This window comes from Eubalaena glacialis, chromosome 13 (genome assembly GCF_028564815.1).
Source record: "Eubalaena glacialis isolate mEubGla1 chromosome 13, mEubGla1.1.hap2.+ XY, whole genome shotgun sequence".
Taxonomy (NCBI): domain Eukaryota; kingdom Metazoa; phylum Chordata; class Mammalia; order Artiodactyla; family Balaenidae; genus Eubalaena; species Eubalaena glacialis.
The window spans coordinates 78774957-78800102 of NC_083728.1; the positions used below are offsets into that span (position 1 = coordinate 78774957).

General features: G+C 55.3%; 2 protein-coding genes across 5 annotated transcripts; both read left to right on the plus strand.

The window, feature by feature from the left end:
* Positions 1-6488: 6488 nt before the first annotated feature.
* Positions 6489-11506, plus strand: PRR14 (proline rich 14). 3 transcript variants are annotated; one of them, XM_061208085.1, is made up of 12 exons: positions 6489-6599; positions 7391-7462; positions 7587-7755; positions 8396-8517; positions 8590-8779; positions 9064-9107; positions 9310-9419; positions 9720-10308; positions 10445-10520; positions 10597-10688; positions 10961-11032; positions 11123-11506. In XM_061208085.1, the coding sequence occupies exons 2-12, from the start codon at positions 7440-7442 to the stop codon at positions 11400-11402; spliced, it is 1767 nt and encodes a 588-aa protein (XP_061064068.1). In that variant the 5' UTR covers positions 6489-6599; positions 7391-7439; the 3' UTR covers positions 11403-11506. The 3 variants fall into 3 exon arrangements, with proteins under 3 accessions (XP_061064068.1, XP_061064070.1, XP_061064069.1); XM_061208087.1 differs by lacking the exon at positions 7391-7462 and having other exon boundaries at positions 6491-6599; XM_061208086.1 differs by lacking the exon at positions 6489-6599 and having other exon boundaries at positions 6968-7462; positions 10445-10514.
* Positions 11507-12989: 1483 nt separating this feature from the next.
* On the plus strand, positions 12990-24813 carry FBRS (fibrosin). 2 transcript variants are annotated; one of them, XM_061208682.1, is made up of 18 exons: positions 12990-14526; positions 14808-14987; positions 15730-15765; positions 15886-15915; positions 16970-17018; positions 17110-17410; positions 18773-19074; positions 19280-19485; positions 19601-19645; positions 19940-20035; positions 20272-20340; positions 21120-21149; positions 21530-21601; positions 21912-22032; positions 22138-22218; positions 23115-23198; positions 23324-23531; positions 23655-24813. In XM_061208682.1, exons 1-18 carry the CDS (start codon positions 14071-14073, stop codon positions 24220-24222), a joined length of 2934 nt encoding a protein of 977 aa, XP_061064665.1. In that variant the 5' UTR covers positions 12990-14070; the 3' UTR covers positions 24223-24813. The 2 variants fall into 2 exon arrangements, with proteins under 2 accessions (XP_061064665.1, XP_061064666.1); XM_061208683.1 differs by lacking the exon at positions 19601-19645.
* Positions 24814-25146: the final 333 nt, after the last annotated feature.

The window sequence follows — 25146 nt, forward strand, 5'->3', positions numbered from 1 at the left end:
TTTGGTGCCTGTCTTCTTTTGCATCTAAAATTCACTCATATTGTTGCCTATAGTTGTAATTTTTATTCTAAGTTACTTATAGGTTACCATTGGATACACATTTTTTAAAAAATGACTTTATTTGTCCTTTAAATTATAGTAAGGGTTATAGTGATTTTCTAAAAGTAGGACTGTAGATGGCTTATTTCTCTATTTATTTATTTCACTGTAATAAAAGGAGCATTCAACATATTTATTCTATTAATTAATTCATTTATTTTTGGCTGCATTGGGTCTTCGTTGCTGCGCGTGGGCTTTCTTTTTGGTTGCAGTGAGCGGGGGCCACTCTTCATTGCGGTGCGCCGGCTTCTCATGGCGGTGGCTTCTCTTGTTGCGGAGCACAGGCTCTAGGCGCACGGGCCTCAGTAGTTGTGGCTCGCAGGCCCTAGAGCGCAGGCTCAGTAGCTGTGGCGCATGGGCCCAGCTGCTCTGCAGCATGTGAGATTTTCCCGGACCAGGGCTCGAACCCGTGTCCCCAGCATCAGCAGGCAGATTCTTAACCACTGCGCCACCAGGGAAGCCCCAACGTATTTATTCTAAAAGGCATGCATTAGTTCTGAGAGGTTGACACCCAGTTATTTGCAGCCTCCTGAGTTTTGTCCTCTGGTCCTTTGCACAGTTGTGATGACCCATGAACAGTCTCCCCACCGACCCCCTTTCCCTCAGTTCTTAGATGATTCATCACCTTCTCTGAGGTTTCTCTAGTTCTGCTTATGTGCTCTTTTGGGAACCTGCATATAAGCTGAGTTTAGCATCTATCTCACTATGCCCTGGTCTGTTTACTTGTCTCTCTGCGGACAAGGACTCTCACTGTCTTGCTCACCATAGTATTTTTTGTGTCTGGCATGTGGTTTGAGTTTTAAAAATGTGTTGAACAAATAATTGGACATGTCATCCCATATTTATAGCCTTCTTTTTTTTTATTGATTTATTTATTTTTGGCTGCGTTGGGTCTTCGTTGCTGCGCACAGGTTTTCTCTAGTTGCGGTGAGCGGGGGCTACTCTTCGTTGCGGTGCGTGGGCTTCTCATTGCGGTGGCTTCTCTTGTTGTGGAGCACGGGCTCTAGGAGTGTGGGCTTCAGTAGTTGTGGCTCGCGGGCTCCAGAGCGCAGGCTTAGCAGTTGTGGCGCATGGGCCCAGTTGCTCCGCAGCATGTGGGATCCTCCCGGGCCAGGGCTCGAACCCGTGTCCCCTGCCTTGGCAGGCGGATTCTTAACCACTGTGCCACCAGGGAAGCCCTAGAGCCTTCTTGACCAGCCAGGGCCCTTGCCTCCCATGTCTAGGCCTCTTTCTCTGGAGGAAAGGTCATAGCCAGGTGAATGTGTTTTGTGTGTGTCATGGACCTCCCTGCCCCAGCATTGCCACTGATACCACTGTCCCTCTGCCTTCTCAGCCTATAGTATCAGGTACAGTCATTTCTAGAAACCCCTACCTGGACTTGTTTTCTGAGTGTTGTCTAGAGCTGGCCTCCACCTGAAACCACAGGATGTCAGGAATGGCCTTTAGATAACATGGCAGCTGTCTAGCCCAACTTTCTCCACTTCGGTTGAGCCAGCTGTCCTCACAGGCACCATCGGCTCTCAATTTTTATTTTTTTCTCAGGTGCAATAGGAGCATTCAAAATGCATTTAAGGAATATGTCTGCAATGCAGATTTTAAACCTCTCTCAAAAATGGCCTACTCTCTGAAATATCTGCATAGTAATTGCAGTAGGAACTTTCAAGATTCGGATATTCCATTTTCTTTACTGCTAAAACACTAGTATTTTTGTTGGTGATGGTGTAAGTGTGGGTGCAATTGGGAGAATCCACATAGCAATTTCAACAAGCAGAAGTTTATTAAACAGAATTATTGGGAGTTCCCAATAATTGGGGTGGCCTAGTGGTTAGGATTCTTGGCTTTCACTGCTGTGGCCCAGGTTCAATCCCTGGTCAGGGAACTGAGATCCCGCAAGCCATGCGGCGCAGCCAAAAAAAAAAAAAAGAATTATCGGGACTTTCCGGGTGGTCCAGTGGTTAAGAATCTGCCTCCCAATGCAGGGGACACGGGTTCAGCCTCTGGTTGGGGAACTGGGATCCCACATGCCACGGGGCAACTAAGCCCCCACGCTCTGGAGCAACCAAGCCTCTACGCTCTGGAGCCCGCGCACCACAACTAGAGAAAAGCCCACGCGCTGCAACGAAGATCCCGTGTGCTGTAACTAGGACCTGATTCAGCCAAATAAATAAATAAATAATTTTTAAAAATACTTAAAAAAAAAGACTGATCAACTATAAAAGGGAATTAGAGAAATGAGAGATTGGATTATGTATTAGTTTCCTAGGGCTGCCATGACAAATTACCATAAATTGCAGGCCTTAAAACAACATAATCTATTCTCTCTTAGTTCTGGAGACTAGCATCCTGAAATCAAGGCATCAGCAGGGCCATACTCTCTTTGAGACCCTAGGGGGAATCTTTCCTTGCTTCCTTCTAGCTTCTGGTGGTTTGCTGGTGATCTCTGGCATTCCTTAGATTTGTAGATGCATCACTCTAATCTCTGACTCTGTTACCACATGGCATTCTTCCTGCGTCTCTTTGCGTGTCTTCACATGGCCTTCTCCTTTCCATGAGTCTGTGTCCAAATTTCCTTCTTCTTACAAGGACACCAGTCATTGGATTGAGACCCAACCAAATACAGTATGATTTCAATGATTATGTCTGCAAAGACTCTATTTCCAAATAAGGTCACAGTCACAGGAACTGGGACACAATTCTGAGGGACACAATTCTGCCTGCTATAGATAGTAAGAAGTAAAGAGAATTCTAAAGAATGCAGGAATAGCAGCTACAAGAGCAGCCACTACCCCTCAGCTGGAGATACTGCACCTAAGAAAGAGCCTCTACCTGGGCCTCCCTGGGGCTGAGATCCAGAATTTTGGGGGGAGAACACAGAAGTCACTGGAGTGCCACTCTGGTAGAACATGCTGGAAATCTTCCCTCTAGGGTGCCAGGGAAAACTGTTCATGGGAAGGTGTCTCACCAGAGGCACTCTACCACTAAACTGTCCGAGGGGTGTACCAGGGGAAGCTGCTGGCCTTTGGGTGCCGCTGGCCACTACGTACTTCAGGAGCCTGCCAATAGGGCTCATGGGAACCAGGAAGCAAGGCCCTTCCTTCCTGCAATGTCTCCTCAGCTCTCTACTGACAAAACGTTAATTGTGCCAGCTGGCAAAGAAAAAGTAGTTAAAGGGCCCAGATCCATTTTCACAGAGCAGGCAAAAAGAATGAATTTTTTTCCAAGAGGTAATAAATGAATAACTGGCACAGTGACATACATCTGTTTCAGATACTAATAGGTAGCTCCCTTTACACTTCTTGACTCTCTCTCTAATCCTCCCAACGTTCTTCCTTCCCCTGACATCCTCACCATAAGCCCTATCACTTTTTTTCTGGCTGCACTGTGGGGTAAGTGGCATCTTAGTTCCCTGATCAGGGATTGAACCCGTGCCCCCTGCAGGGGAAGTGCGGAGTCTTAACCACTGGACTGCCGGGGAAGTCCAGGCCCTATCACTTTACCATTCAGTTCCTCCAAACTTGACACCTGCCTATCATATCCACCTAAAAAAAAAGGAGGTGAGGATAGTAGTGGTGGCAGACGGTTCTAGACTGGGGAAGATGAGTTAGACCATGGGCAGGACCAGTTTCCCCAGATAAATAAAAATTCTAGCAAGTAGCTGACCAGAGTGGAAGAGCCCCCAGAGGTGGTCTTGAAAGCTCCTCTCCAGGGGAACTAAATTGGACAGGAGTGTGCTGGCACCTGGTGGACTAAATACTTCAGGGTGGAGGGGACTGAGGCTGAGGGAAGCAGCGGAGGCAACGGCAACCTTGTACACAGGCATATAAACTCCAAACTCCTAGGGACAGGCACCTGTCTGTTCCCACAGCATGACACACAGGTAATGAAATTTTGTTGAATGGTTGATGCGAACCAGAGTAGCAACCCAAACCCAAGACTTCCTGTCATTTCTCAGGGGTGGTTCTTGGCAAAGGGCTATAACTGAACATCCCTCCCATCTCAACACCCTGCAGCCACAACCCAACCCAAACCTCCCTGGCCGATCTAGAGCTCAGGCTAGAGGCTTCTACAGAGAAAGATACTGAGCAGAGTAGCTGGCTTGAGGACCAGAAGGGACAGAGCACTCTGAGAGAAAGAGGCAGTTTTTATCATCCTCTTTTTACCTGCAGCCTGAGACTTAACTTATCAGGCGTTTTCTGATGTGCCTTCTCACTTGATCTTCTAAGTCTATTTTGAGGCAGGCACGACAAGGTTTATTGTTCCCATTTTACAAATGAGACCACTAAGGCCAGGAACAGTTAGGCAGATGTGAGCCCAGAGCCTAAAGGGGTCCAGAGTTTCTGAAGAATAGATACACGGATGTGCCAATCTCCAGCCACATCACCTGTCCTGTAGGAGGCTGGGTGAGGCCTCTTGCCACTGGATCAGCACACATTGGCCATGCCTGGGGTGTGTACACAGGTGTTGGATAAGGTAAGAGTTTTTGATATGGTAGTCACAAAGAGGTGACTGGAAATCTTCCCTCTGGGGTTATTTCCAGAGGCAAGGCCGTGAGGGTATGAAGGCTTGTCACTGCTGGCCTGGGCTGAGGGCCAAGAAACCACAGTCTACCTTATTCAATTTGATGAACTCCAGCGCCCCAAGTTAGGGTCGTAGGGCTGGGCCCTCCCCGCCAGATTCTCAGGCCCTTTCTTTAGGCTACTTCCTTTGCCCTCAAAACTCAGATCAGGTTTGCTCGGCCCTTGAAAGGTTTTCATTGCCCTGGAGTCTGGGAAACACCTGTGTGTTTAAGCAGGAAAGTGAAAGCCTACAGGGGCCCTCTCAACTCACCAAAGTTGAGAGGGATCTCTACTCACAGCTGGAAGCATCACCATACCAGCAGGGAACATCCTCAGGCACCTCTGTAGCCGGCCCTGCTCCAGGGCGGAGAGAGAACACTTCTAGTTGGAAGAGCTGCTGCTTATTCGCACCAGAAGTCTCACCATGCATTTCCAGAGGACCCAGCAGGCCTTGTGCTACAGAGAGTCACTGTAGTCCCAGAGACCTATCTGGATGAGTCCTTGGTTAGAGTTGGGGAGTCTTCATTTTCCACACCAGCTCTTACCGATGCTGTTCTTTCCATATCTTCCTTTCTGGATCATTACTCTTATCACTCAATCCCATAAAAGAAAATTATGCTGGGCTGAGTAGGTCACTCTGCACCTTCATCTCAGACCCAGGATTCTAGGCTTCAGGCTTTTTTGTTCTATCAAGAAAATAAATACTAGGGAATCCCCTGGCGGTCTAGTGGTTAGGACTCCCAGCTTCCACTGTAGGGGGCAGGGGTTCGATCCCTGGTTGGGGAATTAAGATCCCGCATGCCCTGGGGGCGCGGCCAAAAATAAATAATTTTTTTTTTTTTTAAATAAAGAGAAAAAAGAAGAGTACTAGTTTGGACCAGGGAATCCTGGGGAAGGAGAACTAGTGGAGGCATGGGCTTTGGTTAGGTAGTGAGGGCGCCTTCACAGTACAAGAAGCCAGTACATGCCCACTACCTCCCCACCAACAGCAGACTCCTGGTATAAAAGTTCCGTGACGCAGCCTCTCTAAGCAGCAGGTTTCCATCCCCGATCCCCTACTACTAAGGACTATTTACACACCCCTAGTCCCCTGCAGGGGGCACGGGTTCAATCCCTGATCAGGGAACTAAGATGCCACTTACCCCACAGTGCAGCCAGGCCCCTCTTGAAAGAGGGCTCGTGGGAGCCCCAGAGAAAAGCGGGCCCATCAAGCACGCCAAGGTGGTTACTGGTCTCCCGCAATGACGCCTCTGTACTGAGCCCTCTATAGAAACCCCTGCTCCTCCAGGAAGAGGTACACAACACTCGGGTAAAGTGAACCTCAATGCCCCACCCTCTTCCCCACTTTGACTGAGCCCAGTCTCTCCAGGACACCGTGCGAGCAAAGGAGCCTGAGGCGGCACCAGCCCTAGCCAAACTCTTCCCTGCAACGTGGGAACCCGGTTCAGGAGCCTACGATGGTACTGGAAACGGGCTCAATGGGGCCTCTCTAGGAAATTGGGAATTTCACATATCGTTAGCACTCAGTTCACGTTTATTGGCCTAAAAACGAAAGAACCGGAAGATGCCCTTAAAAAACGTGGCGGTAACCTAGCTTCACGACAGTTGCCTCAATAGCTCAAGAAACTTGCCATAGTCTTCGGCCACTCACTGACTGGAGAAGATGACGCCGTCCGGTCTACTTCGGTTCATCGAGTTCAGCGCAATCTGCCCTCAATTATAATGGCGGCGCTGCCAAATTTGGCTTCTTGCCCCTAGGGATGATGGCCGCCAGGCGGCTTCACTTAGTTTCTCACCACCCCGGAAGACGGGGACCGGCGATTGGGCGGTGCCCCAAGGCTTCGAGAAGAAGGCCCTCGGCGGTTGGGCAGTGCTGGGTAAGGCTAGTTTTAAAGGAGCCGGAGGTGGGAGCCGTCGAAGACCCGGGATCCGCGGGAGGCGGCGGTGAGCGGCGCGCGGGGGAGGGCACCGAGCGGCTGGAGAGAGGGCGGGAGGAGGGAGGGAAAGAAACTTTTGAACCATCTGGTCCCGGGTTGGGGAGAGCGCTGGGCGGGGATCAGGGGAGGGCGGAGGGAGGGGGTCTGTGGGCGGGACCTCCCGGGATTGGAGTGAACGGGGTATCTGCTTGACAGTGGATCCCCAGGGATCCGGACTGAGTTCGTGATGCTCAAGCTCGGGCCGCTCCTGTCTGAGTGGAGCTTTGCGGAGCCGAAGCTCACAGGGAGAGGAGGATCCTCGCGCGGCGTCCGTTTGGAGGAACCGCGCTGTAGGATTCTTTCCGCGGGGATCCAGTCTAGGGGATCTGGTGGGAGGGGGGGACCGTCGGCGTGTGGGAGTATTGCTTCGGAGTCCTCGGCCACTCGCTGGGGGTGGATGAGAATTGAAGAGGGATCCGGCGGAAACTGAGCCTCCGAGGCCCGGGATCCCAGCTGATCCCGGGGGAATCTCAGGGCGGAATCTGCAGGGACAAAGGCCCCAGGAGGCTCGGGCCGTGGGAGAACGGGGGCCGCAGCAATCCAGGTTTTCGCGGCCCAGGCAGGGCGCGAGTGATCCGCGGGTCGCTGCGGCGGCAGCGGGAAGACACCCGTTCCCGGCAGCCAGGCGGGGGCGCCCTTACGCGCCCCAGGGCTCCGGCCCGTGGGCTACCGGGAGCCGCGGGCGGACCATGAAGGGCGGAGCCCCACGGGAGGGGCTGGCCTTCACTCCCGGCTCCCCCGCTCCCCCCCCCACCCCAGGCTGGAGCCTGGGATCCCCCAGGGACTCCCCGGAGCCGCCGCTTCCCCCATGGACTTGCCCGGGGACTCCAGGTGAGAGCGCACCCCGCCCGCCTGTCTTGAGCCCGGGAAACGGGGAGCCTGGTGGCCGTACCGGGGAAACCACAGAGCCAACAACAGGCTCAGGCGACCGTCCTCTGCTTCTCTCATCCTCCAGCCCGCCTGGCCGGCAGGGTCTGTGCCGCCAGCCCCTGGCTCGAGCGTTATGGGGAGCCAGGAGCCCCAAACGGCCGAAGCTGCAGCCCCTCGGGGCCCCTTCGCCCTTGGAAAAAGCCTCTCGGCGAGTCCTGGCCGTGGTCCTGGAAGATGTCATGGCTGCCCACATGGTGAGCCCCTTGAACTGAGAGGCCCCCTTCTCTCTCAGGTCCCCTCAGTACCAAAGTCAAACTAGATCACTAGTGAGGATAACTGAGGTCCAAACACCTCACACTCACACTCGTCCATCAGGCAGCCTCCCTAATGCTAGAGTTTTTTTTGTTTTTTGTTTTTCCTTGGCTCTCACTCCAGCCTGGAATTGGGCAGGGTCTCCAGTGCCCATTCCCCACTACCAACTCTGTTGGGCTGAAACCACATCCCTACAACTCTTAAGTATGAGAAACCCTTCTGCTTTCTTCCCAGCACAACTTCTAGGCAATCCTTGGGAAGCAGGCTGAAGACTTTGACTCCATTGCACAGATTAGAAAAACTGAGGCCCCAAATAGGGCAGTGACTCACTCCAGGTCACCCTCTCCTTTTCATTTCTTCAAATAGCCTAGGTGACATTATCCAGCTCCCACACCAGCAGCTCAGGACACTGTTATATCTGGCCCTTAATTGAGGGCCATCACTGACCTCTTCTTTGGGGATCTTGAATGAATTCTAGCCATGATTTCTGTCATTTTTGTGGCATAGGGCACTGTTAGGCACAGGGAGGCCCTGTCCAGCCTCATTCCGTCACCTTGCTTTTGACACTTCCTCCTCTTCTAGGTCCCCCTGGTGCCCCAAGAGGAGATCTCCACCCCACGGCACCGCAGCAACCGTCGGGATTCTGTCCGCAGCCATCCATCTGCCTCGCCACCCCGACAGGCCACGTGGTCCCCACAAGCCAGGTGAGCATGGCAGGATTGGGGGTAAGCTGGGGACACAGCTGAGCCCCACTGATATTCCTGGTCCCTCTCTAGGCCTCCCGACCCACTGCACTTATGCCGAGAGCCCTTGAGCCGTGTGCATCGGCCCCCTTCCACACTGAGGTGGCGATCAAGGACAACACCTGGCCCAGAGGAGGGCCCTTCACAAAAGGTGGACCAGGCCCCCCAGCCCACTCTGGTGGTGATGCTAGAGGACATTGCCAGCTCCAGACCCCCAGCGGAGGTATGGAAACTTCAGGGAAAGATGTCAGGAGTTCAGCTGGGGGCAGGCATGCCAGTGGGCATAGAAGACAGGGGTAGGAGGGCTGAGTCTGGGGTGGATTTTGCTCAGAGCGAGGAGGACAGCGTTTTAGGGTGGAAGACACTGTCTGAGCAAAGACCTATATGAAAAAGTCTTTAGTGTGAACCCAGGCAGGAATTTGGAGACCAAGAGAGTTGGGATGTGGGAAGCTACGGAGACCACAGGGGGCTTCCCTGCCTCCTCACAACCATCCCGTTTATATCCAGGGCTTTGCCGATGAGACTCCCAACTTCAGCATCCCAGCGAGAAGGTGAGAGGGCTGGGGAAGGGATTATCAAGATGTGCAGGCAACAGCCATTATCCAGGCAGCCAGAGCTAGAGGCATCAGAATTTACATGTCCAATCCTTCCTTGTAGCACTTTCAGAAGCCTTAAGGGACAGGGGAGGTGCTGGCTCAGGTGGGATCTGAATCTGGAAGCTTCCTCAGCCTTTAACTTGCCCCTTCACCCCAGAGCTGAGCCAAGGATGATGGTTCACCAGCCAAAGCCTCCACCCAGGGATGTGGAACCCCCATTCCAGCCATCTGCCCTGTCTGCAAACCCTCTGGAGAGCCCACCACCAGGTAAGGACTCAGATGGATGAGACTTGGGGTTCTGGAACATTCTAGCTGAGCTTAGAAATGTGAGGTGACGAGTTGGGGATGGGACTTAACCCCCTCCCAGGGCAGAGCTTGGTGTATGAAGATGGGGTTTAGACTTCAGAAACCTGAAGCTTAACTTCTACATTTAGGGCTTGGCATTTTAGAGATGGGCTTATTCCTCTGTGGGCAAAGATTAGTGTTTGGGGAGGGACTAAGGCTACTGAAGTGGGGCTTAGACACCTGCAGCTGAGGAATACCCACCTGACCCTCTCCTTTCCTCAGCCCCAGATCCTGTTCTGGAGCTCCCATCGACCCCACCGCCATCCAGCCTTTTACGCCCCCGCCTCAGTCCCTGGGGCTTGGCCCCCCTCTTCCATTCCGTCCGCTCCAAGCTGGAGAGCTTTGCTGACATCTTCCTCACACCCAACAAAGCCCCACGGCCCCCGCCCCCATCACCCCCCATGAAGTTGGAGTTGAAGATTGCCATCTCAGAGGCCGAGCAGTCCGGGGCTGCTGAGGGCACTGCCTCTGTCAGTCCCCGGCCCCCTATCCGCCAATGGCGGGCCCAAGACCAGAATCCCCCAGCACCTCTCCCTAAGCCCTCTCTGGGCCGAAGCCAATCCTGCCCTGATCTGGGGCCCCCTGGCCCAGATACCTGCAGCTGGCCCCCTGCTCCACCCCACCCAAGCCGGCCACGGCCTCGGCGGCACACTGTGGGTGGTGGAGAGATGGCCCGAGCCCCGCCACCCCCTCGGCCCTGTCTCCGGAAAGAGGTCTTCCCTCTTGGAGGAGTGGGAGGCTCTCCTCCCCTCGTCACATCTTGCTCGTCTACCACGTCCACTTCTTCCTTCTCTGAACCTGCAGAACCCAGGTAGTGCTCTTGATAAACCCTCCTTAAAGCTCTGGCCACAGTCTGGGCCCAGCCTCCTTCCCTAGTATCCAGTGGGCAGGAGATGGGGATGTTGCTGTGAATGCTCTTTGGCCCTGAGCCTTGACCTTCTCTGCAGGTTGAGCTCAACCAAGAGGAAGGAGCCAAGGGCCTCAGAAGACCAGGTGTTTTCAGACCCCAAGACCAAGGTAGAGGTACAGATGAAGGGGGAGGAGACAAGTGGGAGCCTGAGCCCATGCTGCACTTTTACACTCTGCCCTGTTTTTGCAGACCATGGGAAAGGTTTCTCGGTTCAGAATACGCAGGACGCCGGCCCGTTCTCAACCAAACCTTACACCAATGGGGCTGCCTCGACCAATCAGGTGAGAGGCTTGTTGTGCATGGAGCTGCCTTGGCCAAACAGGTGTAGGCTCAGATCCCCTGAGTGTGGCTTCATCTCCTCTCAGGGAGCACAGTCCAGCTTGGAGGAGTCAATTTGGTCTGGACATGGTTTGTGCTTAGAACCATTTGTCTGCCTCAGGCAGCACTCCTGGCGTGTCCTAGAAACTGAAATACAGACCAGGCTTTGATTATCCCTTCTCCAGGCCCACTGGCCCCAGGTTTCTCAGAGGCCTCTGCTCCTCTTTGCTCACAGGTTGAACAAGAAGGAGTTCAGCTTGGAAGAAATTTACACCAACAAGAATTACCAGTCACCCACAACCAGGAGGTGAGAAACTTTGAAGGCTTGGGGGTGACAGAGGGAAATGTGGAACCAGGGGGCGTGCTGGTAACCAGCACTCCTCCCTGCCTGGTCCAGGACCTTTGAGACCATCTTTGAGGAACCCCGGGAGCGCAACGGGACTCTGATTTTCACCAGCTCAAGGAAGCTCCGGCGAACTGTAGAATTTCGGGACAGTAGTCTTCCTCGATCCCGGCGGCCATCTCGCGGGGCCCGGGTTGCAGCTGGCAGGACCCTTACTCCCAATCTGGCCCCCAGCCCAGATGTAGGACCCCTGCTGCAGCAGCGACTGCAGGAGCTGGATGCCTTGCTCCTGGAGGAGGAGGAAGGGGATCGAGAGCGGCCCCATCGGACTTAGAAGCTCCATCTGTTTGTCCACCCATCCTGGAGGGAGGGGAAGTCTCTGAGACAGTTATATTTTTTTCTCTGTGTTTCTAGTAAAGTTTTCGATATGTTTCTGATTCTTTTGTATGTCTCTAGCTGAGTTTGAGATTAACTGGCAGTACTGGCTGATGTTTCTACTTTGGCACCCGAAACTGGGAAACGGGAGGGACCAGGGAAGATGATGAAGGTTGGATGTAGGGAGGGGGGTAGAGGAATGGTCATTGGAGATACCCTCTTGATTTGAGAATTTTCCTATGTGGAGGGATACTTCTGAATATGCTCCAGAAGATAATGTGACCCTGGACCCTGGTCAGGGTTCTCCCAGTTCACTTACATCAAGGAGGAGACCGAAGGAATTTCCTGGCAGTCCAGTGGTGAGGACTTCGTGCTTCCACTGCAGGGGGCACGGGTTTGATCCCTGGTCGGGGGACTAATATCCCGCATGCCGCGCAGCGCAGCAAAAAAAAAAAGAGACTGAAAGTCCCAGAGTGGACTAAGGCCTTGTTCAAGATGGCCCTGAGTTCCTCCTAACACGCAGGCCAGGAACCTGCTGCTGGATTCAAGTGCTAAGAGTAATCAGCTGTAATTAAGCACCTACAACAACCTGTCACAGGTAATTGACCTACACATAGCCCTGTGAGAATTATACCCATTTTATACATAAGAAAGCAAGTTGATTCTCTGTGTAATGTCCACATTAAAAGGGTAACCCAGGCAACCAAAGGACACAAGCAGCACTCTACATCTTTCATAACTTAGAACAGAGCAGTGGTAAAGAGCACAGACTGGAGCTAAGCTTCTTGAGTCCAAATCTTGGTTAGGAAACTAAATGTGCATCAATTCCCCTCTCCATCTGTAAAATGGGGCCGATAGCGGTACTTTCCTAAGATACTTCTCATTGTCAAATGAGTTAATATGTGAGAAGGTACCCGGCACTGTTTTTTTCTTGTTAGCACGAGGAGACCACAGACCAGCACTCTCCCACTGCACCGAGCGATAACGGGATGCGGTTTCCTTCCCGCGCGACTAGCGCTCTCAAAGCACGCCGCGTGCTCTACCCACCACGCACGGCGGGGGATCCCGCTGAGCTGCCAGCCGGATGGTGGTATCACCACGCGCGTGCGCGAGAAGCCAGGCTGCCGGTGGGCTAAGCCAAGCAGCGGAAAGGGAGAGAAGACGTTGCTGGCCGTCGACTGCGACCTTCCGCGGCCGCGCGCCGCCCAGCGGCCAACAGTCCCCTAGGCCTCGCGCACTACATCCAGATCCTCGCCTTGACGCCGTCAGAAGACGGGCCAATGAACGAAGAGCAGGAAGAGGCGGGGTCCTCTGGAGAACCGCCCCAAGCACCTACTTCTAACCAGTCGAGTCATAAGACTTGATGATGGGCGGAGCTAATCTGACGTATACCCAATCCAAGATTTGAGGGCGGTTACATATTACTCACTCCCCCGAGTTTGACTCCGCCCTTCGCCTTGACGTACACTTCTCAACCTATCAACGACTAAGGCTGTAGAGGGGTGAGGGGGAAGGGGGCGGAGAGTGGGAGGAGGCCGAGAGAGGAAGGAGGCGTAGGCTGAGAAGGAAGAGGGAGGAGGGGCAGGGAAGTCCTGGCGGAGAAGAGGCCCAAGACTCCAAAGGAGACGACAGGAGGGTGAGCTGGGGTTCCCTCGCTGCCCAACAGCCGTTCCGGATCCCTTAAGACGCAAATCAGACAGAGACGGAGGAAAGGAGGAAGAGACTTTTATGTCGGCAGACAGACAAGCTTTACCCGTCACCGTTGCCTCACATCCGGGGCTTTGGAGGGCTGGCCCCGCGGCCCCGCCCCCCACCTCGCGCCTTTCATGGCGACCGGAGGCGGAGGCTGGAAGAGCTGGGCCTGGAAGAGGCCCCTTTAAATCTCCTTAAAGGGGTGGCCACTGATCTCGGCAGACTACAACGCCAGCCTTTAAAGGGGAAGCCACCGAACAGACGCTGACAAATTGAGAACTGTACTGTTGGGAGAAGTGGAGCTAGTGGGAATTCTCACCGCCACTTCTCCCCCACGCAAGAAGTCCTTTAAATTCAACTTAAAGGGGAAGTGGCTGCTTGTGGAGGACTAGAAACTAACTCCCGAGCCCTTAAAGGGGCGGCCTGCTCTTTGGAGAATCCTGGACTCTTTAAAGGGGTGGCCTCTTTTAGCCGGCGGACTTGAGGCACTTTTAAAGGGGAGGTCTGCGTTTCGGGGCGAGCTTTCGGCCCCTAGTAAAGGGGTGGCCCTTCCTCTTCCTCGGGGAGAGTTGTCTCGACCCCTGGCAGGGGGCGGCCACCGAACTAGGCCGGTCGGACACCGTCGGGTCGTCTTAAAGGGGCCAGGGGCTGGACAGCTTGAGGCCTTGCCTTAAAGGGACGACCGCCCCGTTTTCGCTGTCTTGGCCCCGCCGGCCCCACAGGGGGGGCTCTCAGGCTTGTCGCCCCGGGGGCGGCGCCGGCTCCCCGGGCCTTGGCCTTGGGGCAAGCTCGGGGCCAGCAGATCCTGCTTTAAAGGGGAAGCCGTGGCCCTCTCGTCCCTGTGCAGCCGCCAGCGCCGCGCCTGCGACCCCGGGCCTGCGGACAGGCCGTTTCGGGGCCCGCCGCCTCCGGATGCGGCGCTGAGGGCGGTCGCCATGGAGACGGCAGCGGCCGCGGCTCCGGGCCCTGGCTGGGCCGCTGAGGGGGAGCGGCGGCGGCGGCGCTGCTCGCGCCGAGACCGAGACCGGGAGCAGCGGCGCCGCCGAGGTCCCGGCGGCGACGCGCCCCGGGCCCTGTTGGCCGCCCCGCGCGGCTCCTCGTCGTCGTCGTCGCCGCCGCCGCCCACCAGGCCCTGGTCGTCAGCTTCGTCTGGAGAGCGGCCTGGAGGCCCGAGACGGCGGCGGCCGCGTCCTAGGCCTCGGCCCCCGCGACCCCGAGCTCGGAAGCGGCCTGCTGGCTCGGGCAGCCGCGGGGAGGAAGAGGAGGAGGAGGAGGAGGGGGGCGCAGACGATGGGGAGGCTGAGGAGGAGCCTGAGGAGGAAGAAGAAGAGGAGGAGGACTTGATCGATGGCTTCGCCATCGCCAGCTTCGCCAGCCTCGAGGCCTTGCAGGTGGGGCCTGATGGGGCCGGGGACCTTTTCAGAGGGCCAGAGAGAAGGGTACGGTGCCTGGAGGGGGTGGAGTTGAGTGGGGAATGCTGGCACCCCAAACCAGAGCAACCGGCTCCTCTGGCCAGGCCGCTGCCCCACCCTGGGGTGGGAGGAGGTAGAGCCAGTCTCCAGGGACCAACCAGGTTACCTGGCCTGAGAGCCACTTTGGTAGCCTGGTCACCCTTAGAGAGGTCGGAGCTTTCCTTTCTCCATCTACTGTCGTTCTACCTTCTCCTCCACAGAAGGATGCGTCTCTTCAGCCCCCAGAGCGACTGGAGCATCGGCTGAAGCATTCTGGGAAGCGGAAGAGGGGGGGCTCCAGTGGGGCAACTGGGGAGCCAGGGGACAGCTCTGATCGGGAGCCTGGCCGGCCCTCTGGGGATCGGGCCCGAAAATGGCCCAATAAGCGGAGAAGGAAAGAGGTGAGCTTGTCCCAAATCCTTGTCCTTTAAAACTCTCTGCAGGATGTTCTTCACATAGACTCATTTTTCATCAGTAGTGCTGCTACCCATGGTAAACGGTGACCCCAGCCTCTAAGGGGAAAGAGAAAGGCAGAGCAAATTTGAGGTTCCACTGCCCCATCCAGGTCTGACAAAGACATGTCCACAGTCAGACTTGCCTGCTTTTGGCTGACACTACGTCTGCCTTAAACATATTGGTAATTCAGAGATGTATCAAAGGGATTTAGTAGAATCATAAGTTAGATATGGTCTCTGCACACCTTTTCAAGTCGGTGTCAGTGTAGCAGGAAAGAAGCAGTCTTTGAGCAAATACCTAGACGAAAACCTGAGAAGCAACAGAAGGCAGAGATCTGGGAGAGATGCTGCAGAAACCCACATGAGGAAGCCACTCATTCTGTCTGGGGGATGGGAGGAGGGCTGTGGTTAGGGAAAGCCCCCTGGGATGTCTTAGTCAGGCCTTGAAGGATAGTCATAAGTTTGCTAAGAAGAGAAACAGGGCTAAGTTGTTTTGGGCGAAAACACAGAGATGTGAGAATCTGGTATATTTGAAAAATTGCCAGAGCATTGAGAACAAGGGGTGGGCAGTAGAAAGAGATTGAGAATAGGTCATGAGGAGCCTTGAGTGCCTTGCCAGGCAGTTTAGACTTTATCCAAAGGCCTCGCCAGTCAGCCTCCCTTACCTCTGGACTCTGGTCTTTCTCAGGCCTCCTCCCGTCATTCTCTGGAAGCTGGATACATAGTAAGTGCTCTCCACCTGTACCAGCCCCTCCCCTTTCGCTCCCTGTCTGAAACTCCCCTGTAGACCTTTGCCCCCACTCCTCTTCCCTCTTGTGACACCTCTGTCTTTCCTTCTCCCCAGTGTGACGCGGAAAGCGATCTGGACGAGAGGGTGAGTGGGGCTAGAACTTGTTGGGTGGGCAGTATTACAGCTCATAAAATGAACTGCAGCTTAAAGGTTTCCTTGTGCAGCAGAGTCTCTCCTTTAGTGGGGAACGTGTGTTAGGTTGAGCCAGAATTAGATTTTGGGGGAGGAAGTATGGGGTGGGGGATTGAGAAAGTAAGTGACAAGTTATATTTGGTAACTAGAGCCAGTTGACCAAAGAATCAAAGGCCCATGCCTTGCTGTGCCATCCTTTCCAAAGCCCTTGGAGACACCAGTGGTTCTCCACGGAAACCTGGGGTGGCTGTGGAATCCAGTTGGTCCTTCCTGCTGGCCATTAGTCTGTTCCTGTAGATTAGAGTCTGAGCTGAGACCATGGCCATGGCAGTGAGGACACTAAACCGTTGTAGTCAGTTTAAGAACATATCCTGTAAAGGTGTATTTCATTTTATCCTTAGGGCTGATGTGTTAATTTTGAAAGTGTGTTCTAACGGTTGGTGCTATATTCTTGTAACTAACTGAATTTGTACTCCCTGATGTGTGTCTTGCAGTAGTTTAAAAAGTTGGCTGGTCAGGAACTGTGGTGAAACAAATAGTACTTGTCTATCCGAACGGGGCAGCCGCTATTGGGAGAATAGGGGCCCATTCTCAAGAGAACCTGAAAGTCTGAGTTTTTATGAGGAATCTCCGGATTTCTAAATATCAGCAATTAGTTTAAAAATTTTGCTAACATTTATGGACCAAACAAATCTGTAAGCCAGGTAGGCATCTGAGCCAGCAGTTAGTGATATCTGACATTTTTGATTTGCTTGTTTCTCTTCTACTTCCGTGCTGCCTCAGTTCAGTCTTCCCAGCCTATCAGATTCTCAGGCTCAGTTGCTCTGCCCTTCTCCCCAAGCACAGGGCCCCCTAGAGCTCACAATCTTTGGTGGATTTCAGCTAAGTTGGTGGAATAGACTTGTCGCCACTACCAGTTCCTAGCAGACTCCAGAGGCTGTTGGCCTTCCTGAGTGAGGGCCTGACCTGACCAGAACCTGACCCTGTCCCTGTCCTTCTTCCCCAGGTCTCCGATGATGACCTTGACCCGTCCTTTACTGTCTCAACCAGCAAAGGTTGGTCCCAAGGGCTGGGGTTGGAGACAAGGGAGGGAAATTGGGTGAGCATGGACCTCAACTGAATATATCTGCCGTCCTGCCTTCACAGCCTCGGGCCCCCACGGCGCCTTCAATGGGAACTGTGAAGCAAAACTCTCCGTAGTCCCTAAAGTGTCGGGCCTGGAGCGGAGCCAGGAACAGCCCCCAGGGCCCGACCCGCTGCTAGTGCCTTTCCCCCCGAAGGAACCACCGCCTCCACCGGCCCCTCGGCCTCCTGTCTCACCCCCTGCACCCTTGCCGGCCGCCCCCAGTCTGCCACCCCCACCCCAGCCCCAGCTGCAGCTTCGGGTCTCGCCTTTCGGCCTCCGCACTTCCCCCTATGGCAGCAGCCTGGACCTCAGCACTGGCAGGTGAGTGGTCCAGGGGTTTGGCCTGGTCTGGAAAGGCCTGGTCATTTTGGTGTCAACCCCTGCATTCTGTGGCTGGGACATGGGATGGTACCTGTGGGATATGACTTGAAAAAGGATTAGAAGGCTAAAAAGTTTGAGAGACGCTGGGTGGAACAGATCTGAAGAGATTACTACAGCACTTATCAGAACCCTTTATACGTTCATATAGAGGGGAATCCAGTTTGTGCCGTTTCCCAATCTTATTTGCTGGTGAGACATTGTCGCAAGGCACATCTGCTAGGAATAGTGTTCTTTGGAACATACTTTGGGAAATGCTGACATGATGATTAAAAGTGCTGGCTTTGGTGTCAGTCAGACCTGGATTCAAATTCTTGCTCTGCCACTTAATGGCTGTGTGATTTTCGACAAGTCACTTAACCTCTCTGAGCCTCGATTTCGTTCTTCTGTAAAGTGAAATAATAGTATCTTCATTGTAAAGCTGTTGTGAGGATTAATTACGAGTTAATGCAGTGTTTCCCAAAGTGTGTACGCTCTTTGTTAGTGGTATGTGAGCGCATTTTAGATGTTATGCGAGTAAAATTTTTTCAACTCTGATGTGCTTTAAAAAAATATGAGTAGTTCCTCAATCCTTTTATTTCACGTGTTACTGCTTGGTGAGGCTAAGTAAAAACAAACTGAGTTAAGTTAAAGAAGTAAATGGTACAGGGGGTTCCATGGATGCGGCAGCAATTGGGAAGGTGATGTGGAATATTGGAGACTTGGATTAGCATATAAAGCAGGTGACAGCTCTTGGCCTACAATAAGTGCTCACTAAAGGGTAAGAATCACTGACACTATTATTATTATCGATGTTATCTTTGTTATTATTGTTATTATCATTATCATTCTCTTATTATTGGGAAAACTAAGGCTCAGAGAGGGGCAGTGACTTGCTCAAGGTCACCCAGGGTGTTAATGGCAAGATGGGCCTAGAATTCAGGTCTCCTGACTCCTAGGCCAGGCCAGGGCGGTGCTGCTTCCACTGTCTTAGGGTGGGAACCCAGGTGGCCTGTCGTAATTAAGCGTCAAAGTGAAAGATATGTTTTGTGCTGTGGTCGAGTCAGAAAAGGGAAAGTCACGTGGCCAGAGATGTCAGAGGCAGCTGTGTGGAAAAAGAGACCTAGAGAGGGGGCTGTTGGGTGTGGGAGGTACCTCAGTCTGAGGATGGGTTCCCCGGGTCGGTGGGTGGGGGTCCTGGGGGCCAGGTTCTACCACCTTCCATGTTGGAGAACCAGGGTCAAGGTATCGCCCAGGCTTCTGACCCCCTCCCGTCAGAGCTGGCACCTCCCAACCCCTCACTCATCTCCCCACTTCTCTCCCCAGCTCTTCACGGCCGCCCCCCAAGGCCCCGGCCCCTCCCGTGGCTCAGCCTCCCCCCTCATCATCCTCTTCGTCCTCTTCCTCCTCATCTGCCTCCTCCTCGTCCGCGCAGCTCACCCACCGGCCCCCGACGCCCTCACTGCCCCTGCCTTTGTCCACCCACAGCTTCCCCCCACCCGGGCTGCGGCCCGCACCCCCACCCCCCCACCCCTCCTTATTCTCCCCTGGCCCTGCCCTGCCCCCGCCCCCACCCCTGCTGCAGGTGCCAGGGCACCCTGGGGCCTCAGCCGCTAACGCCCTTTCTGGTGAGTTTGGGGTCCTGGCCGGGGGGTGGGGGGCCATGGCCCCGGGCTTGGGCCCAGTTGGCTTCGGGACATCTGGACCTTAGCAAGCAGCAGGGCGTGAGGAGGGAGTGGCCCAAAGCCAGAAGGGAAGGCCAGTCACCCGGGCCCAAGGAGGCTGACACGGTGACTACAGATGTTAAAGCCTTCTCCCCCTCCCCTCCCACAGAGCAGGACCTGATCGGCCAGGACCTGAACTCTCGCTACCTGAATGCCCAGGGTGGCCCCGAGGTGGTGGGGGCAGGGGGCTCCGCCCGGCCCCTGGCCTTCCAGTTCCACCAGCACAACCACCAGCACCAGCACACCCACCAGCACACCCACCAGCACTTCACCCCTTACCCCCCGGGCCTGCTGCCACCCCACGGCCCCCACATGGTGAGCTCCTCATTGGGCCGGTGATGAGGCTCAGAGGCCTGGGGGGAGGGTATGGCTTCCAGGGGAAGGCCCTGGGTTCCTGGCTGGCAGCTTACTCTTCCCTTCTCTTCCCTAGTTTGAGAAATATCCAGGAAAGATGGAAGGCCTTTTCCGGCATAATGTGAGTGTGTGTGTGTGTGTGTGTGTGTGTGAGTGTGTGTGTGTGTGTGTGTGAGTGTGTGTGTGAATGTGTGTGTGTGAGTGTGTGTGTGGTGTGTGTGGTGTGTGGGCATGGATGCATCAATGCGTGTGGCCCTGATTGTTGGGGTCCAGTCTTCAGCTTCAAAAGCAAGAGCTTTGAGCCTGGGAGAGCTCCCTGGGGGGGATTTAGGGTGGAGGCCAGAGGACTGATGGGCAGACCACAGATGGGCTGCACCTCCACCCCCAGCTTGGACTAGTCCCCTTCTCTCCACAGCCGTACACGGCCTTCCCTCCCGCAGTGCCCGGCCTACCTCCGGGCCTCCCGCCGGCTGTCTCCTTTGGCTCCCTGCAGGGGGCCTTCCAGCCCAAGGTGAGCTCCCAGTCCAGACGACACCACCACCTCCCACCCCTTACAAACCCGGATACCCCTGGATCCACTTACCTTCCCATTCCCCAAAACCATGCCCGTTCTCCTGCTCTCCCCTTATGGACCCAGGTTTCTCCAAAGCCGTGCTCCCTCCCTGTCCCAGCCCCCAGCTTGGTTTTAGACCCCTTTTATGCCTGGTGTCAGCTCACCTGACTGATCCCTCCACTCCCCTTTCCCAGAGCACGAACCCCGAGCTGCCACCACGACTGGGGCCAGTGCCGAGCGGGCTTCCCCAAAAGGGGACACAGGTGAGGGGGGCCAAGGCAGGTCCTCGGGGAGCTGGAAGATCTGTTGAGGGAGAGCAGGGTTGACTTGAGAGTGAACCACTGATTCCTCCCTTTAATGTATATGGTCAGGGGTGTTCCTGAGAATCTGAGAAGAGGGAATTTCTGTAAATGAAGGATTTCTCAGGCATGAGGGATAGGAATTTCGTGGAGTCGCCCCAGAAATAAGATTCCTAGGATGGTGGTTTTTGTAGGGGTTTTCGAATTTTTTTAAGTCACAGCACTCTGTTTTTCAAATGACATCATACCAGGAAGTTTTGTCCATAAAACAATGCAAAGATAAGCTGCTTCTCTGTGAAGTGACGTGGGGAGCAGCCTTAAAGCCCAGGGCTTTGGGAACATCATGAAAAGCACAGGATCTGTTCCTAAAGGAGAGACTAGACCAGAGGTTTTCCAGCTTTTAACAATAGTAAAGGCTTTTTTCTAAAGAAGTCTTAAGCACATCTTCATTATATAAAGCTGCTTATCAGATAGCTACTCTTTTTCTCTGAGAAACCTGTCCTGCCTGCCCACTAACCCACTCTGCAGCCTTCCAAGCAGGGCACCTCCTTGGAGCCAGGTTCAGTAACTTGGTGCTGGAGGGGAGGTGCCCGGAGTGGGAGAGATGGGGAAAAGAAAGGTTTGAGGGAGCCGCATACAGTCTCAGGGAGGTGTTTGGGGGGGCATTGGGGACTGTGGAGATGAGGTGCCCAGGTCAGTAAACAGGTCTGAACTGCTGCCAATCTCTGCTTTGCTATTCCCAGATCCCTGACCATTTCCGGCCACCTTTGAGGGTGAGTTTGTTGAGGACCTCAGGCTGCATGAGGCTGGGGGCTGGCGTCAGGGTGTTTGTGTGAGGGGAGGGTCTTGCTTGGGAATAAGCAAGAAGCCCAAGACGTGGAGGCAGCCAGATGTGGAACAGCAGGAAGCGAAAGGCTTGCAAACTGCAAATCTGGGTTCAGACACAGCTGGCCGTGGGACCTTGGGCAAGACAGTTTATCTCTCTGAGCCTCAGTTTCCTAGGCTGTGAAATGAACCTAGTCATCTCTCAGGTGTAGGGGTGATGAGTGGGGACGTTGTGTGGCAAGGCTGGGCCCAGGGCCAGGTCTGGAGTGGGTGATGAGTGAACATTCTTTCCTTCCCTTTCCCTTTGGTCATCCTTCTGGGGCGGCAGAAACCAGGGAAGTGGTGTGCCATGCACGTGCGCGTGGCTTACATGATCCTGAGACACCAGGAAAAGATGAAGGTACTGGGGCCGGAGGGCTGGGGAGAGCGGGCCTGCCAGAGCTCTGGGCATCTACCTTCAGCAGAGCTTGGCAGAATCTTGGCCAGAAATGTTCCCTCCTGTCCCTGGTCACTGCCTGAGCAATTCCAAAGTTAGCACTAGGTTCTCTTGCTAACTGGGGGGTGGTCAGAGAAGGCTCTGAGAGAGACAGAGGCCCACCCAAGCCCTGTCTTGGCGCCAGGCAGCCCTCGGAGGGGGCCTCGGGGTGGAAGAGCAAGAGCGGGACCACACCTGGCTCCTCACTCACTGCCCGTCTCCCTGTCCCATGCAGGGCGACTCCCACAAGCTTGACTTTCGGAACGACCTCCTGCCCTGCCTTCCGGGGCCCTATGGGGCCCTGCCCCCTGGGCAGGAGCTCTCCCACCCGGCCGCCTCCCTCTTCACTGCGACTGGTGAGTCTGGCCAGCCCTCTCTGGGCCTGAGGTTGCCCACCTGTAGCCCGAGGCCCACCTTGCGTCCACTCAGCCTCATCAGAATCTCCCGCCTCTCTGCCCCAGGTGCCGTCCACGCTGCAGCCAATCCTTTCACGGCAGCTCCCGGGGCCCACGGACCCTTTCTGAGCCCCAGCACCCACATTGGTAAGAGCCAAAGGCATGTTGGGCAACCTAAGCCTTGTCCCTGAGTTCCAGGAGGTGTTAAGCTGGGGATAGAAGTTAGACCTGAGAGGCAGCTGGAATGGAGGGTAGACCTGGTTCCACTTGCTTTGTGACCTTGGGCAGGTTACTCTACCCCCTCTGAGCCTTGATCTCATCCTCTGTAAAATGGGATAGGGAAGGGCAGAGTAATTGCTAATCTCTGACAGCTCAGTCACTGTCTCTAACCAGTGGTAGTGGGGAGTGTGCCACCTGGGAGAGTGGGGTGGAGGAAGGTTGTGCAGGCCCAGCAGAGAGCGTGGTCACTGGCCCCCAGTGATCTTGGCAGGCTTCTTGGGGAGATTTATCCTGGGTTTGGATGGACAAGGAGGAGTTGAGCCGGCTGGCCTAGGGAAAGGTGTTCCTAAAAGAGGAAATTGTGAGGTTCCCATAGCTTGCTAGTTACATGTCTGATTGGCTATGTGATGTATATACAAAGTTAGAGTCAGGTTGAGAGCAGCCCTGCATGCAGGTGGGAGGAAGCTAGCAGAGGCTTTCAGGCGAGTGGCTTGCTGTAGAGCTGGTCTGGGTGGCTGGTGTCGGGGGTTGTGGGGTAAGAGCCTGACCTCTGGAGTCAGAGGCCCTGGATTGGGGGTTCCACTCACTGGTTAGATGACCATTGATTGGCAAGTCACTTCACCTTTCTGAGCCTGTTTAATCATCTTTAAGTGGAAATGCTTCCATCTGCCTCATGGAGCTTGTGAGGTTAAACAACACGTTGCACCTTAAAGCTCAGTGCTTTTCTGGGGCCTGCTTGGTGATCAGCCTCTTCCCTGCCAGTCCTTGATGCCTGCTCAGAGCTGGCCGCCCAATGCTCTGACCATCCCCCTTTTCTCCTACAGATCCCTTTGGGCGTCCCACAAGCTTCGCCTCCTTGGCTGCCCTCTCCAACGGGGCCTTTGGAGGCCTGGGCAGCCCCACATTCAGTGAGTGCTGGACGGGGTGGGGTGGGGGCAGTGGGCTCCTGTGCTCAGGCAGGGGGCTGGGAGGACGCCTGAGTGAGACCTCCCACTCCTGGCTCCCATCACTTTCTACTTTGTCTTCTGTCTAGACTCCGGCGCCGTCTTTGCCCAGAAAGAAAGCCCAGGGGCCCCACCAGCCTTCGCCTCCCCCCCAGACCCATGGGGCCGCCTGCACCGCAGTCCTCTGGCCTTTCCTGCCTGGGTCCGGCCCCCTGAGGCCGCCCGGACACCAGGCTCAGACAAGGAGCGGCCTGTGGAGCGGAGGGAGCCCTCTCTCACTAAGGAGGAGAAAGACAGGTGTGCTTCCCCGCCAGCCCCCACCTGCCCTGCCCTCCGCTCTCCCTTACCTCGGTCCGCCCTCCCTTACCTCGGTCCGACCTCCAGAGTACCTTCATCCTCTCCTCCCTCACCTGCCCCCAGGGACCTCCCCTTCTCACGGCCCCAGCTCCGAGTTTCTCCTGCTACTCCCAAGGCGCGGGCTGGCGAGGAAGGGGCCAGGCCAGCCAAGGAATCGGTGCGGGTAAAGGAAGAGCGGAAGGAGGAGGCTGCCGCCGCAGCTGCCGCCGCTGCCGCCGCCGCCGCTGCCGCCGCCGCCGGGCCTCAAGGCCTTCACCTGCTGTTTGAGAGGCCCCGGCCACCCCCCTTTCTGGGCCCTAGTCCTCCAGAGCGCTGTGCTGGCTTCCTGGAGCCAGCCTGGTTGGCAGGGCCCCCTCGCCTCTCTAGGCCACCCCGCTTCTATGAGGCTGGTGAGGAGCTGACTGGCCCAGGGGCCGTGGCCGCTGCCCGCCTCTACGGTCTAGAGCCTGCCCATCCCCTGCTATACAGCCGCTTGGCTCCACCGCCGCCGCCAACTGCTGCCCCGGGAACCCCTCACCTTCTCAGCAAGACCCCGCCAGGAGCCCTTTTGGGGGCACCTCCTCCGCTTGTGCCCGCCCCTCGGCCTAGTTCCCCACCTCGGGCCCCTGGCCCAGCCCGGGCTGACAGGTGAGGGAAGGGGAGGGGCAGGGGCATAGCTCCATCCCCCTTTTCTTTTGACAAGGTCCTAGAGCTGAGGTTTCAAGCCAGGGCTGGAAGGCAGAGGTCATGACCTCACCAGCCACCTCTGAGGTCGTGGAATCTGGGAGCAGTAAGCCCCAACCCCCACTAGATCAAGCATCAGTTGGATCTTGGGGTCACTGGGAGGGCAGAGGTCACAAGCCTTTAGAGAGGTGTGTGTGTGTGCATGCGTGTGTGTGAGTGTGTGTGTGTGTGTACATGAGAGTAGGGGTCATTTCAGAGGTCATAGCTCGTGATCTCCTGAGGTGCACCATCGCCCCTTCTGAGGGCCCCTAGGCCCTTGGCCTGCCTCCCCAAGGGCTCACTAAGCCAGAGGCCAAAGTGCCCCCCTCCTCTTCACCTACCACCCAAGTCCTCATGCCCTCTCAGGGCTGGGGGAGGAGGGGCTAAAGGAAGGGGGGTTCCATGTACATATTTATCTCCCCTTCCACATAGCCCCCCAGACCTTTTGTACATTTTTACAGGGGTGCCCCTCCCAATAATCCCCCTTCCTGGTTAATTAAATCCTAAGACTGGTGCTGTGTTCCTAGCCTCTGGCCTCTCTGTGGGGGGAGGGGGGATTGCAGGGGGGAGAGCTGGGAGGGAACAGGCAGGAACCCAGGGCTTATCCCTGGAAATCTGGGGCCCAGCAGGAGGTGGACCAACAGGAAAAGGGACGTGGGTACCTAGGCTAGAAAGAAGGACAAGTGCTTTGTGCTTGGCTGTCAGCCCAGGTTCCCCCCACCTGTTCCTGTTACCTCTGTGTGCCCCCATCCCCAAAGGCGCAACCTCTAAGCTTCAGACTCCACCTCTTAGTGGCTTGGTCCCCCCCACTCTATTTCCAAGTGCCCCCAGGATTCCTGGGCCTTGCTCTCCA

Excerpts from the sequence above, each read along its gene's own strand:
- PRR14 (XM_061208085.1), top strand. The coding sequence starts at position 7,440 with ATGGACTTGCCCGGGGACTCCAG. Across the intron at positions 10,689-10,960 it reads GGGCTGCCTCGACCAATCAG|GTTGAACAAGAAGGAGTTCA; the intron begins GTGAGAGGCTTG and ends CTTTGCTCACAG. Across the intron at positions 11,033-11,122 it reads CAGTCACCCACAACCAGGAG|GACCTTTGAGACCATCTTTG; the intron begins GTGAGAAACTTT and ends TGCCTGGTCCAG.
- FBRS (XM_061208682.1), top strand. The coding sequence starts at position 14,071 with ATGGAGACGGCAGCGGCCGCGGCTCCGGGCCCTGGCTGGGCCGCTGAG. Across the intron at positions 15,916-16,969 it reads AAAGCGATCTGGACGAGAGG|GTCTCCGATGATGACCTTGA; the intron begins GTGAGTGGGGCT and ends CTTCTTCCCCAG. Across the intron at positions 19,486-19,600 it reads CACCCCACGGCCCCCACATG|TTTGAGAAATATCCAGGAAA; the intron begins GTGAGCTCCTCA and ends TCTCTTCCCTAG.